Genomic DNA, 16,782 nt, shown 5'->3' with positions numbered 1-16,782 from the left:
GTACGCAGCTAGCTCGAGCCCTGCCAGCCCCCCAAATAGAAGTAAAACTATGCCTATGTCCAAGGGTCCCCCATCCCTGGGCCATGGAGTTTTTATAACATATTGAGGGGCCTCAGCAAGAAAAAGGTTTCAGATTCTGCTAATGTAGCATGGTTTTAGATCTCAGATGAAAACATCTGTCTTGTCCTTTTCCCTGCAGTGCCTTATCAATGTCTGCTGCTGTTTAACTCTACAAATCTATCACCTAGGGATGCAGCTAGAGGTTGTGAAAAGGGCAATGCAAAACTTAGGCCCTGATGTTGCAGTCACTTATCTGCATGCTTTTCACTCGGGAATAGTTTTATTGCTCAGGCAGCCTCTCCTCTGTGCAGCTCAGCCCTCCTGGGCAAAGGGAAGGGCAAGGTAGTGCCTCAGCCTCTCCTTTTTCCAGGCCACGCTGAACTCTGCCCCAGCTACCCTGGGACCCTGCATCCTTTTTACATGCCAAACCCACAAAAAAATACCCAGCAGAAATTGGGCTTATTATTGGCTTGTGCATGGCTTGTTGGCTAATTTTTGGCTTGCTTCTCTTTTTTGATTGGCTCCCAGCAAGCAGGGGAAAGAGGGGTGCACAGCCTGCCCATCACTGTCTCAGACTGCATGCCAGGGCAATCTAGTCACGTAGACTGTTGGGGTTCTCGGGGATCTGCTTGTGTTGAAACAGGATTAGTTTGATTTTTGGCTTATGGAAGTCAGGGTGCTTATTTACACATGAAAGTTGACAAGGGTGCCTGGTTCTGGCATTTAGGTTTTCATGTGAGTCGTGGAGCATGAGGCCCAGGCTGACCATATGTCCAGTTTTTGCCAGGACAGCCCCTTTTTTAAGCCCTGTCCCGGCGGTCCAGACTTTTTGTTTGGCCAAGGTGAGCACGTGTCCCGTTTGCCTTTGCCAGCTCGATCAGTTGGTAATAGGAGCAAACGGGACAAATGACCGTTTTTTTCAGAGAAGCGGAATGTGGAGGAACGCGTGTGTGCGGGGGCGAGTGGCTTGGGCCAGCCGGGCGAACAATTTGGCCCAGCCGGCTGGGGGGGGGGGGGGCGCTAGCTCCGACTAGCCCCACACGGTGTCCCCGTTTTCCTTGTTACTCAAGTCAGGCCAGGCAGGGATCAGCCGCTAAAAGCCGTGGCCCCTGGAGGCGGCGCTGCTTAGCCCCGCACCAAACCCCCTCACGGGTGGGCCGCGGCCGTAGCCCTCTACGCAGCTCAACCGCCGCCACACACAATCCGCCCCATCCGGCGCACGCGCACTCGCAGTCCAGCGCTCTAGCGGCCGCCGTAGAGGCTTCCCGGAAGTTCCCGCCCCTTCAAACTACCGTATGCGGAGCCTTCTACCCAGCGCGCGCAGCAAGGCTCCTTCCGGTGCGCATGCGCTGTCCTTTCTTTTTCTCAGCTACGGTGGAAGGGCGAGAAGTTTTGAGAGCGTCTGGGCGGGGGCGGAAGAGGGAAAACGTCATCGTCGCGGAACCTCACATCCTAGCAACGATAGGCGGGGCCTAGCTATCTCCGTGTTCCGGTTCCGAACCCATCACCCCGGCGTTCCCGCAAAGATGGCCGCTGCCAGGGAGCGGAGACGGGCAGCCGTGAGAGAGGCGTCCCCGCCGGGCCGGGCCCTGTTCCTCCTGCTGCTGCTCGTTGGCCTGGCCTGGCCGGCCTGCAGCCTGAAGGTCGATGGTGAGTGCGGGGGGCGCGTAGGGACTGGGGAGGCGCCGCTTGGGCTAGGGGGCCGGGGGGGTGGTGTGAATGGGGGAAACCTGCGGAGGGAGGGGCGCCGGGGTCGCAGAAGCGAGGGTCAGAAAAAGGCTCCTGGGAGTCTGCGGTGGATAAACACGCCCTTGGGACGCCATCTCACCAGAGGTAAGAGAAGGGCTCGGGGTGAAGCGGGGACACCTGTTGAGGGCTGGGGAGGGGGCCCCTATTCCGTTATTGGGAAAATGAGTAAAATGTCTCCCTGGTTTAAACAAGTGTGATTTAATGAGAAGTTTCTCCCCCACATCCCGTGCTAGGCCAGTTCTGCATTTCCTGCCTTCCTTCCTTTCAGGGCTTTAATTTAGCATTTTTGAGTCCAGAAGTTTGGAAATCTGCTGCAGGTGCCCTTCTTCTCCAGTATCATCATGAATGGTGAAGAACCCAGGAAGCTGTGTGCTGTGAACTCCTACCTGATAAAATTAGGAGGATTCCTGTTGCTATAGTTCCTCGAGAGAGAGGTGTTGATGACAGGAATCTCTCACAATTAACTTTATGAGCAGACTTAACATTTTCTACAGTATGGCGTTGTCTGCACTGGCACTTCATCAGCAAAACTTTTGTTGTTTGCGGTCTGGGGTGTAGGGGGGTGTTAAAAAGAACACACACCTCTACCTAGTGATGAGCTCCCAAAATCCGAAGAACAGGTTCCCTACCGGGTTCTCAGCATCACTTCAGCAGCGGCAACGTGGTCTTTACTTGCTCTGGATTTTTGGTGGCATTTCAACAGCGGGTCCTTCAGCCGGAGCAAGTGAAGGACCCGCCACTGAAGACCTGGTAGGGAACTGCGCGGTGAGAACAAGTCCCATGTGCCTGTCTCCATCTCTCCCGCCCCCACTGACCCAACCCACGTCCTGCCCCCCAGCACTCCACTCCCTACCCAACTCTCCCTGTTCCCTGTCCCTTGACTGCCCCGACCCCATCCACCACCACCCCAACAGACCCCCCCGGAACTCCCACGCCTGCCTTACCACCCCCCGTTGCAACTCTTTCCTAATTTTTTCATCCAAATCAGTTCAGCCCTGTTGACTTCAGTGCAGGATCCACCAATGTAAATTCAGTTGGGAAGCAGACTTTTATAAGCTTCTGTCATGCAGTGAAGAGCTAAAAAGGTATATGTTGAGGTGGAAATACAAACGAATAAATTTGTCTTACAGCATGAACAAATGTCTCAACTGTAAAGTGATACACTTCAATTTATATGTAGGGCCTCTTCATGTTAGGTGTTGTGCAAACGCATGAAGACATGGCCCATGCCCTGAAAAGTTTTTTGCCTTTGATGTCTTTGTTTTCTTGTGTCCTTGTCACAAGCTAGCTGTTTTTCCAGAACCGTTCACAAGTGATGGTTCTTTCTGTCATTGCAGCAAGGTCCTCCATACAGGTCTCCCCAAAGAGTCAGCCAGCAAGCAAGCCAGTGCTTCATGGTTTGCACCTCACCGGACTCTCATATATTCGTGTGTCTGACTTTAAATACCATTCCACGTGTAGTGGCAGCAAATAAATTAGTTATTTTCTTTCACTGTGCATGTGAATAGAAGTTATAAGATATGGCATGAATTGGCAATGTCATCACTGGCTGCAGAGCATTGTTGTGTTGGATTAGACCTCTGTTTACATTCCTAAACCAAAAAGTTGATTATAATTAAACTGCTATGCTATGAATTTTAAATGTCTTAATCACTTTAGAGCCAATAGTCAGTAATACTCTGCATGTCCAGAAAAGACATCCATATGATCCTAGTACAGTATGTCACACAGTTTACTTGAAGGGACACTGTCAACTTAACTATCACAATTCTTTCTGATTTTTTGTCTACTGTTGCATGTAATGTAACATTATTGCAACTGAAAGTGATTAATGAGCTTCTCTTTTCCATTTTATTTTGTCCAACAACATTTGTGTGTAGTCAGTTCACCCCCATTTTGTGTGAACAGAGAAACGTTCTTAAAAATAGGAAACTGTCTTTGTGAACTTCACAAAAATAGCAGGGAGATTCAGGGGTGTCTCACTTTCAGGGTAACTGCACGTGTGTTCCCCCTCTGTGGTCCTTCAAGGATACCCATTTAAGGTTTCTGGCTCCTGGTCATCACCTCTCTTGGGTGGAGACCTGTGTCTGTCTCACCCCAGGCAAGAGGTTTAAGGCTGTGGCGTTCCTTGCCTTATACAGCAGTATCCCCAGCAAGCTAGTCTGCCTAAAGGCCAACACCAGTGCTTTGTTTTCTCTCCGAGGGCTATGAACAGGGTATTGCTAGCAGGTACAAGGTACCTTGCTCTTTGTAAGCAAAGGTCTTTATTCTTAAGACAAAAGAATTAAGGAGAAAACAAATATAAAAACAATAGACGTTCCTATATGCATTCTAAAAGCTTACCAGAGGTCACTGCTCAGTCATATGAGGCCCTGGTAGGCCAAACTCTTTCCAGCCCTTCTGCAACGGTCAGGGCCTCCATTAGATAAAAGATCTTGCCTGTTTGGTGGCTCAGAAAGAAGGCCCTGAGTCAGTTTAAATCCAGCCTTTTAGATCAAAAGATTTTCCTGTTGGCTTCCGAAGGGGTGGTACCTCTCTAGAGGTGGTTATAACCTGTCCTAAATGATTCACCTTAAACACCCCCCACTGTTTTTAGTTCCTGGTCAAGCTGTGACACTCCTCTCCTGGAGAGTTATAAACTTGGTTCCCAAGGATGTTGCATGGGGTTGGAGTATTTGTCAAAGGAGGAGGAATTATTTTTATTATATTTGTTTGTATTGACTAGATTTCAAGTTGGTGTCTTTTTAAATGTCTCCTTTAAAAGAATATACAAACAGATCTGAAAGGAAATGCCTTGTACAGTAAGCCATATTTCCTCTTTTCCAATTTCTTCATATAATGTTTATCATGCTGTCTGCTTACAGAAAGGTAAGGAATTTTCAGTGGCTATACTGACTTCCTTGTCAGACTTTGTCACTGTGGGTGACCTGTGCGAATGTCTCAATAACACATCATTTGATCTTATTGTAAACTTATCATATGGTATAACTCTTGGTTGAATGAATCATCTATTCTGATGGAATAATGTGGGGGAAATTTAGTGGCTCTGTGTATTGACGTCTTTTGTGTGGCCTCTTGGCTCTCTATTGAAGCCTTTAAGTGTAATGATTTTTTTTTTTTTAGACATTCACATAAGATGTGACTGTCCGCATTGAAAGGTTTTCATGTTTAATGCCATCATTTACAGTGCCAGCTAACAGAAATAGGGCATTGATGGATTTCCTGGCAGAACTGTAGCTTTAGACCTGGGGAATGCTCATCTTGGCATCACCAACCAAACACTTATTTTTTCTGCTAGTAAAAACTAAAAAAAATTCTAAAAGTTATGCAGAATTCCATCACTAGTAGCAAAGGTGGTAGTTTAAAGAAATAGTTTCCTTATATTTGGTAAATGGTACCTCTGTAGTGAAGACTAGATTGTTTGTGACTTTGCTTTATTTTAGAAGCTAGAAGATGATGTCTAGTTCATCTGAGGTTAGTTGAGGTTTTTTGTTTTTGATTTTACAATTGCTTAAAGCCTATTTCATGTTGGAAAAGTTTGCCATATAAAGAGTAGTTTGTTCAGCATTAGTCCTTTATAAATGTACATGGGTCTGTGAGTAACTTGATTCATTCTGGTGTCTGTATAACGTGTTATTGATAAGTAATCTGACAAAAGTGGCTAGATTTTTTAGGTGCCAAAATTTGTAATTTTCCAACACACCAAAGAACTAATAAATTATTAAATAACTGTAAATAATGGTGCTGTTTTGGAACATACATTCCTGTGTGATTTTTGGCATGTCAAATGATTTTTCGTACTGCAGTACATAATGTGACTTTATTTTTTAAGCGATCTCCTAATGTTTTTTGTGCTTGAGGTAAAGTGCCATAAACATAAGCAGTTTTATGGTCTGATCCTGCAAGGTGTTGAGAACTTTGATGAATTTGCACGTTTAGGTCTATTAACCATTATGAGCTTTCCTCCCCCTGAACCCCGTACAGAGGGAAATGGGATTTTCTGTAATCAGATGCATCTCAGTCCAGGACTCCACATTGTCTAGTTTTATTTGTGGGAGTGGGGGGAAATGGTAGGTTTTTTTTTTTACCATCTGAAGGAGTTTGTCTCTGCTCTGAGGGTTTGCCAGTGTACTAGCAAACACTTCTTAGTTTAGACAAGGCCCTAAGTCAGGGGCAGGCAAACTTTTTGGCCTGAGGGCCATATCGAGTTTCCAAAGTTTGTATGGAGGGCTGGTAAGGGAAGGCTGTGTCTCCCCAAGTAGCCAGGCATGACCCAACCCCCTCTCCCTATCTGACCCAGCCTGCTTCTCACTCCCTGACAGCCCCCATCTAACTTCCCTGACCCCTGACTTCCCGCAGACCCCTGCTCCAACCACTCCTTCTCCCTGATCGTCCCTGGAATCCCTGCCCCGACTGCCCCCATCTAACCTCCCCCTTCCTGACTTGTCCCTGTCCCCCCCCCCCCCCCCCCCTTCCTGACTGGTCCTAGCCCCATCCAACCACCACCCTTCTCCCCAACCACCACCCCCTGGAATCCTTGCCCCTGACTGCCCCCATCCAACCACCCCTTTCCTGACTGGCCCCTACCCCCATTCAACTCCCTGTTTCCCACTCTCTGACTCCCCCGCCTGCTAGCCACACCACCACCTCAAACTCCCCTGCCCTCTATCTAGCCCCCCCCGCCGCGCTCCCTGGAGCACCGGTGGCTGGCAGCGCTACAGCTGCACCGCCCAGAGCACCAGGATAGGCAACCGCACTGTCTGGCTGGAACCAGCTATGCCACCATGTAGCACAGAGCACTGGGTCAGACAGCGCAGCTGCAGAGCCTTGGCCTGGCAGGAGCTAGCAGACCCACCCCCTAGAGCATTTCTTGGCTCTGATCCTATCTTGCAGTTCCTATGTTCTACTGTTAAGTTGTTTTTTTTAAATGTAATGTATACACTTGTTATAAAATTGTGGTCCTGGACACTGCAAGATTATGCTAATACAGTGAATCAGAGTATTTTATTAAGATTTCTACTGTGGACATGAAAACTTGTAAAAAGTAAAATCTGCCACTGATATTGTCAGACTGATTAGTTTTGATGTGAAATATATAGAGTAATTTTATCAGTTGTACTTGGTTTAAAATCTACTGAGTAGTGAAGTTTTGCTGACATGCTAAAAAATTGCGCTAAGTTATCCTCTGTAGCACCCAAAAATTGTCACATGCCAGGGAAGTCTTTTGACAGAATTTTTCATAGTTTTCACTAAAACTCTGAGCACAGATAAATGCAGTTTTATATTGCAGCTTTCAAGAAAGGCACTTTTAACATTTTAATGTGGAGTAAAAACTAGATCATTATAAGTCAGTCAACCTTATTTTGTGTGCCATGCCTTGAACAGCATAATCATTAACGAAGAAAAACGTACTACGAATAAATACAGTGAAATATACTACTTTGTTAAATGGCTTGGTATGTGGTTTTTAGTACTACGTTATAAACCTGCTAAATGCTTCCATTGCAACACACACAAAAATATTGAACAGTAAAACTGCTGAAAGTGGAAATGAAGAAAAACGTCTTAATCACTTCTTAAAATAGAACTTCTGTATCAGTTTTCTGTGTGCTTGTATATAGTCATGTAACATTGTTAGTGAATTCAGAGTTTGAATAAAGACCTTTGTCCCACCAGTCAGAAAGCAGGCAAAGCAACATTTTTCCATAGACTAATTTCATTGTCTTGGCAGCTGAGCATGTTTGCAGAGTGGAGGCATAGTGTGCACATCGCACAAACCTATGTTTAGAATGTTTAGCTGGGACACTGATTATCATCTGACTTTATTTATATAATTATTGGAGTGCTTATTATTTTGTTAAATGGGTCAGACTCTGGAAAAAATCAGTACTCTGGTCTTTTCAATTTGGGTTCTTGATCGTTTTAGATCTTGTAAGCATTGGCAGTGTTCTTTAATGCTTGTGCTGCTTATACGTAGCTTCAGAGCTACTTTCAAGCAGTGAAAATCATTTCTTGCTTCCTTTCTATCTCAGTCTTAATAGTGGGTTTCTCTTTCCTTTTGGATGACTGGAGGTAGGCCAGACCTTTTTCCTACCCAGGGAACAGGACAGCCCCTTCTGAGTCTTTCCCAGATGTCTCTTTTTGGGACTCTGGGTTTGAGGTACTTTGGGCTTAGGCAGTCTTCCTTCCTCTGTCTGCCACCTGGGTCAAAGATAGCAACAAGGAGAAAAAAGGGGAAGGCCAGATCTAAGAAATGTGCTGTGTTCATCATACCTGCAGCCTAGCACAATTTTGTGGCTTTTCTGTCCTGCTAGGCTTCTCAGTAACTCTGAGAACTTAAATGTGCCAGAGAAAGCTGGGGACGTTTTCATTATTATTATTTGTATTACCAGAGGTCCTAGCAATGGACCAGGACCTTGTTGTACAAAGCATGATACAGATGTGAAACAAAGAGATGGACGGCCCCTGCACCAAGGTGTTTTCCGCTAAGTATTCTGTAATACTACAGGAGTGTCGTATGTAAGACATGGGAGGTAATTGTCCACTCTTGTTTACAATAGTGAGGCCTCAACTGGAGTACTATGACCTGTTCTGGGCGCCACACTTAAGGAGAGATTTAGACAAATTAGAGAGTCCAGGGGAGGGCACCAAAAATGATAAAATATGTTTTTAAAAAATAAAATAAAATAAACAGACTTGAGCAAAGAAGACTGAGAGGGGACCAGATAAGTCTTCAAATATGTTAAGTGCTGTTATAAAGAGAACTGTGATCAGCTGTTCTCCATGTCACTGAAGTTGGACAAGAAGTAATGGACTAATCTGCAGTAAGGGAGATTTAGGTTAGCTATTAGGAAAACTAATAAGGATAGTGAAGCTCTGGAATAGGCTTCCAAGGTGAGGTTGTAGAACCCCCATCATTGGAGGTTTTTAAGACTAGATTGGACAAACCCCTGTCCGGGTGGCCTAGATTTATTTACTCCTGTATTGGCACAGGGGCAGGATTTGACTTCTTGAGGTCTCTTCCGTGATTCTGATGCCTTATTCTGTTGGGATTTCCTCATCAAACGGACTGAAAGAGGTATACCTCCACATTCGTATCCACATGAATCATTGCAGGTATCTGCATTTTTTTGTTACCGCTTAAGGGAATTGTGCACTTTCTTGGGATGCTTCTGGGAAAGGTGCAGAAGATGCAGTCACATGTCCTAGATCAGGGGTTGGTTTTTGCCCTGATCACTTACAAGAGTGGAAAAAGCCACTCTTGTGATCATGGGATGTGAGGAATTCAAGAAAGGAAATTCTCAGATGAAAATTTTGCTTTTTCACTGGAAAACACTGAAGTGGGAAATGGGGGTCTTGTGAAAGCTGTCATTTTGAGGCGAATTGTGATTCTTTGGCTGTAAATTACATTTATTAATAGATTAATTCTTCATTTCTTCTATAAGTGCAGTCTTTTAAATCATTTTTTGCTGACCTTCCAGATAGTGTTTAGGGTTTAAGCAGATATATAATTTCTCTATGGAGTAAGTTAGTGTTCTTCTTGATTTGTGCTAATTTATATACTTCTGGTGGAAGACAGTGGTGTGACATACTGACCATTTTGTTCAATATCCTGAATTAATTTTTATTGAATGATGTTAAACTTTATTGAATTAGTTTAATATCTTTTGGAGTTAATTGTATTAAAAATTCGAATTTTTATGTTCTACTGTGAGATTGTATGGAACTCATTTAGCAGGAAGACAAGATTACTCTGCAAGTTATTTGAAGCTTCAAAGGGCTTTTTGGAACAATTTATGTGAAGTGTGGGTTTCCTAGGAGGTACCTGGGTGTGAGTGGAATGCAAATTCTCCCCTCCTAAGAATCTCTTGAAGCTACACCCTAGTGTGTGAGGAATTTTGCAGTCTTAGAGGAGCAGGAAAATAACACCACAGGTGCAGGTTGAAACCTGAGTTGCAGCTTTCCTAGCCCTAGGTGAGTGGGAATGGGATGCCAAATGCACCTTAGGTTTCATCCTGAAACTTTGATGTCATATTCCAGGTTCTCCAGAGATTACTACTATATTCTAGGCAGATGGGGCAAGTCTCAAACTGATGTTTCTGTAGGTTTTTTTCAAACCCAATATTGACACCATAAGAATACAAGGCCCTTTGTTGCTTTGCATATCACCTCCAATATCATGACACACACTGAAAATAAGGACAATCAAAGTTTAGTGCTGATAGTTCAGTAACTTACACTAGTGGGCGAAGTGGAAAGAAAACAGTTTGATCTGCAGATGAAGTGTCAGTCTAAGCTTTCAAATTCCTGGTTTCTCTTGATTTACGTGGGTCTTTTAAAATGAGTTATTGAAACTAAATCCATTTTTCACTTAGAGGTGAAAAGTGGTTTCTGAGGTTGATGGACTTGATTTTTGGTTCTTTGGAAGTAAATATGAGACTTTTTTAAAATTAAATTAAATAGTGAGATCTTCTATTCTAAATACCAGTCCAGGGTGAATTTGTAAATGCATCTCTCTCTTCTTTGCTAACAGTTGTGTGCGCTATGGTAGATTGGGAAATTTTATCTGCCTGTCGGGTTGTTGCCCTAATCAACTCCATCCACTAATAAATATACTAGAAGAAGTTCTCCAGAAAAGGTGTGAATGTGGTATTTGAAAATATAATGAACTTTACTAATAGGGGGTCTGACATTTTTAGGGTAATATTTCTTTAAATCTTGGGATTTATACATTGCAAGACTTGTCAACTCCACAAGGAGATCTTTTACTATTGTAAAACAATGCATAGTAACCAAAACCTATATTTCAAGTCACTAAACAGTTTAACATACTAGTTTAGCATACTTTATGATCCCTGTTCCATTTTGCTTGGTTGTGAACTGGCAGAACTGTATATTCTTGCTTTAAAATCCATAAAATCGTTGCACTCCAAAATGGGCCTAGTCCGTTGTGGTATGACTTCTTTGTAAACTAAGTCGAGAGACTTAGTGAGTATGTTCTTTAGATTTGTGTACATAACAAATATAGAATAAATGTCTTTTCTCCCTTCCCCCAGCTACTACAGATGCTCCTAAAAATGACAGTGAAGTGTTAAATACATCTCAGATTTCAACACCCAGTCTGCCCAATTTGATAAATACAACAAAAAAAACGTCCTCAGCAACTCTTAAAGTCGATATTGTCACACTTAGACCAGCTGTCGTGAAGGATGACCCAGCCACATCTGTTGCGACTCATTCCACATCTGTTAGCCCCATTTCAGAAATGGATGTGGATGCTTCTGAAGATACTAAAATTGTGGAAGAGGGTCTCCTAACAGATTTCAAAGACATACTGAATAGTTCACCACCAACAGCAAAAGAAACTGTGGAGCCTGATGGGCGTGATGACTATGGCTCTTATGAGGGGACGTCCAATTCCAGATATAATACAGACCTAGATTTGCCGGAAGATGAGAAGACTGATAACTTTGGCATTTATAATGAGCACATTAAATCTCATGATGCCAAGATAAAGGACTCTGTCTCAGGATTGGAAGAAGACACCCATTTCTTTTTCCACCTGGTTATTATTGCTTTCTTAGTAGCTGTTGTTTATATCACATATCATAATAAGAGAAAGGTAAGTCTACTATGAAAGCGAGATGAAAAATTCCACTTTATTTCAAAGTAATTTTTGCTTTGAAACCTTGAAGCTTTTTTAATAAAAACTACTTAGTTGTGCTAAGGTCTAAGTACACTTACAATATTCTGTTTTGTTATCTTAATATGCAGATCATTAATATATGTACAAAAAAGCAAGCTAATTTAGAACTACAAGCATTTTTGGTTGGGAAAAATTAATTAAATGATAACGTCAGGAATCAATCAGTTCAGTGATACACTATGATGGAATATATGGTTTCTAGAAATAAGATCAAGGGAAAGTTGAATGAAGGTGATTGATGAACTAATTTTGGGTCTGCACAGGATTATAAACCTCAATTTAAGGAAAATTTAATCTTCAGTAAAGTGAGAATGTTCCTGAGATAGTGATGATGCCTACAATTTGAGACCATCTTTGAACTGTAGGTATGCCTAGGATTTAACCCTTGCCCTATCACAACTTGATAATTAGCATGTTGGGTTACTTTTGTTTGCAGTTCTAACAAATATCTCTGACTGTAGATAATTGATGATGCAATCAAACCATCATTGAAATATTTTTGTTCAGTCTAATCAGTGTTACCTTATTTCAGAATCTACAGATAGTACATGATAGCCGACATTTTATTTCAGACTTGTGTGCATTTTCTTAATGTAATGCTCCAAGAAGTTTAAATATGTTTCTCTTTCCCCACTTTTTTTCTTTATCCCTTTAGCTAACTTTGATTATTTGGCCTTATGTTTTATTGGATCGGAAACTAACATGGCTAACTTATAACACCATATTATGCCAAAAACAACTGCATTGCTGAATATAGGTAAAATTTTCAGAAGTGCCTATGACACGTTTGGAAATAGGACTTGGACCAAGGACTAAATTGCTAGGTGCTGTTGAAAATCTTCATCTTGGTTTTCTCCTGTGTCAGCACAGAGACATGGGGATTTTTGTCTGATGCTGAGAGTACGCAGACTTGGGTTGGGTTGCCACTGCATGCTCCTTCATTGCTGAAGAGTAGCAACAGAAAATACTCTAGTGCTGAAACTACAGAATCTTTTCAGCACTGGCAAAAACAGTGTAAATTCCAGGGTAAATTAGCCAAAGGTTTTTACCAACATTACCTAACACCGTGCTGAAAACTTGAATGCTGTTAATACGAATGCTTTTGCCATTATGGAGCTGTACCTGTGCTAGCCAAATTGTGGGAGAAGTCTTGGTGTGGACAAGAGATGGGTTAGTAGTGAGTGAATTAGTTAGTTAAAATTCACAGTGCTAGCAACTATCATGCTGGTAATTCTGGATGGGGCTGTGTGATTACAAATGCAGGTGTTATGTTAGCTGACAAAAGTGAAACATTTGCACCACGTTGTAATTTCATCTGTATCAAAATTGGTTGTGATTTCTTCCAGATCTTCTTATTGGTCCAGAGCCGAAGGTGGCGTGATGGTCTTTGCTCGAGAACAGTGGAATATCATCGTTTAGATCAAAATGTTAATGAAGCAATGCCTTCACTGAAGATAACCAATGATTACATTTTTTAAAAGCATCAGTTTGCTGAATTAGTCCTTTTCTTTGCCTGATTTTTTAATATAATGTTGTGCATTGTCTGTCAAAAGAGTTTGCACTGAAATGAGAGGTCTCTCTTGCCTGGATGGGTTTGAGATTAAAGCTCATGTAAAACAAAGGGCATGTATTATTAGCATTAAATTCTTTGTCGACAGTCAAGGTTCAAATCATGTGTACAGAAACTAGATTTAAACAATGTCTTTCACTTGTGTTTTTTCCTTCATTTCATTTTATTTTGTGTATCCTTTCCTTCTGTCTAGAGCAGTGCCAACAGGGCTAATATAAAAATGTGGGCATAAAAACGTTTTAGATCTGATAAATTGAGTCTGCCATCACTGAATCAAATGAATTGTCTCTTTCTGCAAATCATTAATATGGCTCATAAATCCTGCTATCTTACACAGTTTAAAAATATATTTTCCATGTATAGGTTGGTTAGTGCTCCAAAACTTTCTTCTAGATATCTTTTGGCTAACTCACTCTTCTCATGTTAGGCTACCTAATGTGACAAACTTTATGCTGATATTCTTATCTAGATGCTTCATTCAGTAAAGTATTTTAAAATAATTATGTACCAAGCATGACTTGAAATCAAGTTATACCTTACATTTCTTTGGAATATCCCAGGTTTGCATGAAAATCTTGCTGTTTCTTGATTGCCCAAGATTTACTCTGTAACTATGCTTATGGAAACTTCATTTATCTTTTTAAGATTAGTGAATTGAAAATAAACTTCATAGTGTAAATATTTATAAAATAAAAATATACCTAGCAGGCAAGTGCAACAAAGATTTCCCCTGAATTTTAAGGCAGTTTTGGTATGCAGTCATGTGGTTTCTTATATACTACAAACATGTTAAGTCTGGGAATGTAAGAGTGATTGATTTTGATATTATCCTAAACACAAGTCATTGGCAGATGGGGTAGAAATTAAGTGTATGGGTTGCCATGATCTATGGACAACACTACACCTTTATTTAATTCTGACAGAATTAATTTTACATGTGAATTAGGTGTACAGCAAGGTATTGGTATGTTTTGGGTTTTTTACCTTGTCCTATGTAGTTCAGCTATTTGTTTTTCCATGAGATGTAAAATATGCAATTTCATAGTTTCTCCTTTTTGTAGATTGTGATTTAATTTTCAGAGATGATAAATATCTAAATAATGGTGACTAAACCACAATTAATGACTTGGTATACAGGTGGTAATGTACTGTTTTGAAAAGTCAAAACTTCACAGATTTTTGCATCAGAGGAGTTGTGATGGCATGATATGTTATGGGTGAAATACTTGATAAATAGTAAATTCCTACAGTTACATGCTTTCTTTTGATAACCATAAGAACGTGAAGCATAAACAATATGCCAGAACTATTTTCTTGCAGTATTTTTTATCATATTTGGACTTGTTTCACATATTTTGAATGTTTTTTAAAATAAATAAGAATATAAGTTTCTATTTTTTTAATAACTTGATCAGTTTGAACATGTTAAGTAGCATATTCCAATGACAGTGAATAATTTATCTTCTGTTTAGGTTTGAACAGAGCATTGCAAACTATCTTTTGGCACTCAAAACAACTGTTTTTGCCATTCATTATGTGTGGATTCACTCTGTAAGGAATCCTTTATATGGTTATATAGGCATGGTATGTGTGACAAACCATTTGCACTTTCCAGCGCCTCTGCTGCCATTCATCTCAGAGTCTTGTGGAGTCAGGTTTTCAAGAAGTGTCACCTTGTGCAGTATCACTGTTTTTTTTTTCCAGTAGAAATATGTGTAAGAATAACAAATTAGAAAAATTGCCAGGTGGGTTATTTTAAACCCACCTTTACTATAGTTTACAGAATATGGGGGAAGGGAGGGAAAGTGTCCAAGCCGTAACACTATGATAAATTTGTATTGAAACAGTAACAAAATGCATCTATTTTTGTTTTGTTTATAACTGTGGAGTTCCTGGATGCATTATTTTCTCCTTCCATTTTCAGTCATCCTCAGTTCTGTAAAGTAGAGTTCTAAGCTTTACTGGTAAACAATAGCTTTAATTAGACCTGCTATAATTATTCCCCACTCAGAAGGGCTGAAAAAACAATATCCTATTACAGGATATGCATTCTTTGCCTGTAGTGTAGCAAATGCTTTCTGGGGAAAATGAGATGGCAAACCAACCAACCAGCCATACCTTATCCTTACGAGACTAAGAATGGTGTCTTGAAATGTAAATGATTAAAACTATAACAATTGTGACAATACTATCTTTTTTGCAAAAATGTGCCTTCCCCATTCTGTGACAGTTACTGTGATGCAATAGTTGAGATTGGTTTTTGGTTTTGCATTTAAAGTATGAGTGTCCTGTCTGTTTTATGTACAAAATGTAGCTTATCTGTCCCAAATGTTCAGCACACAAATTCAGTAAAACTTGAATCTTCTAATGACTTTCAAGAAAATTTGGTCAATTTCAAAGTTCTGTTAGTTACAAAGTAGCTTTCCCCCTCCCCAAAACACTCTGAGGTTCATGATTATTCCTTTCCTTCTGGCTTAAGAACTATACCTTGAAAGCCAAAAATTTGCTCATAAAGTGAGTTTGGTGGGTTCTCTGGGGTGGTTTGTTAATGAAACAAAAAAAGTTGGTAGTCCTCCTAAATGAATTCTTATGCACTATGGTTAGCTGACGGACCAAGATTTACAATGTCTTTGGGGTAACTGATTCATCAAAGATGGTTCAATTGTGAAGGATCAAATGTGTTCGCTTCTGTGTCATCATTCCAGTGTAAACTGCACTTTAGACTCCTTTTCAGTCTGTCATGTAACAGGCCTGGCTTCCTTCACTTTCTGAGGAACTATGTGGTCCACCTACTGTTAAACTGGATCTCTGGGCTGCAGCCCTCCTGTTTTCCCAGAACATTAACAGGACAGGCTAAACTCCATTTGGCGCCAGTAAGCCTATTCGCTTCGAGGGTCTGCATTTTTAAAGTGACTCTCAAAGAACATCATTAGAACAAAGTAGCATTTTATTGCCAAAGGGAATACAGCATTTAGGAAAATGGGTTTAACACAAGAGTCCTATTCTCACTTTCCTATCTAAGCCTCTCTAGCTATAGCTCAGTTTGGTCCAGTTTCTTCTCATCTCTCTGTTGGGGGAGAGAACGTGCTGTGCCCAAGCAGGCTTGATTTCAGACCTGGGCTACACTCAACATTTAGGTTGACATGCCATATCACTTGGATTTGAAAAACCTTCACCCCTGAGCGACGTAACTCTGCAAGCCTAATCCCTAGTGTAGACACAAGTCTGTGGGAGACTGCTTGTCAGCCTAGCTGCTGTTGCTCCGGGAGGTGGTGTTCCTACAGAACAACCCCTTCTATAGGTGTAAACTGTGTCTATAGCACGGGACTTATGCCAGTGCAGTCTCTGTAGTGTGGCCATGTTCTTAGTCAGTTTTGGTATCCACCTCTGTTGGCTGGCAACTAACTCACCCATCCTTCCTGAGGCCCCCATTTTTAAGGTTTGGGAACCTCATTGATTCTAGGCTTTGCCTTGGGAAGAGTAAACCATTCTAGCCTCAATGGAGTGAGCTAGGTAGCTGATACTTAATCCACAGCTGCCACTGTTGCTTCTTTTTGTAGATTGCCACGTATTTGCAGGGGCAAAAAAAAAATGCAGGCCTGTTATTTACCAGGCTGCACGTGGCAACAGACTATATAGGTAAGAGATGCAAGGAGAGTATGGGTCACGAGGCAGACTGCAGACACACACACACACA

At 41.5% G+C, this 16,782-nt stretch overlaps 1 protein-coding gene across 1 annotated transcript; it reads left to right on the top strand.

Annotated features, from left to right (window-relative positions):
* The first annotated feature begins 1,493 nt into the window (after positions 1-1,493).
* On the top strand, positions 1,494-15,457 carry C7H5orf15 (chromosome 7 C5orf15 homolog). The gene is made up of 3 exons (XM_032783483.2): positions 1,494-1,710; positions 10,866-11,431; positions 12,862-15,457. Exons 1-3 carry the CDS (start codon positions 1,587-1,589, stop codon positions 12,991-12,993), a joined length of 822 nt encoding a protein of 273 aa, XP_032639374.1. The 5' UTR covers positions 1,494-1,586; the 3' UTR covers positions 12,994-15,457.
* Positions 15,458-16,782: the final 1,325 nt, after the last annotated feature.

The sequence above is a fragment of the Chelonoidis abingdonii genome, chromosome 7 (assembly GCF_003597395.2).
Source record: "Chelonoidis abingdonii isolate Lonesome George chromosome 7, CheloAbing_2.0, whole genome shotgun sequence".
Lineage (NCBI taxonomy): Eukaryota > Metazoa > Chordata > Testudines > Testudinidae > Chelonoidis > Chelonoidis abingdonii.
Note: the sequence above shows the minus strand (reverse complement) of the source record. Positions and strands in the feature narration are given on the sequence as shown.

Excerpts from the sequence above, each read along its gene's own strand:
- C7H5orf15 (XM_032783483.2), top strand. The coding sequence starts at position 1,587 with ATGGCCGCTGCCAGGGAGCGGAGACGGGCAGCCGTGAGAGAGGCGTCC. Across the intron at positions 1,711-10,865 it reads CTGCAGCCTGAAGGTCGATG|CTACTACAGATGCTCCTAAA; the intron begins GTGAGTGCGGGG and ends CCCTTCCCCCAG. Across the intron at positions 11,432-12,861 it reads CATATCATAATAAGAGAAAG|ATCTTCTTATTGGTCCAGAG; the intron begins GTAAGTCTACTA and ends GATTTCTTCCAG.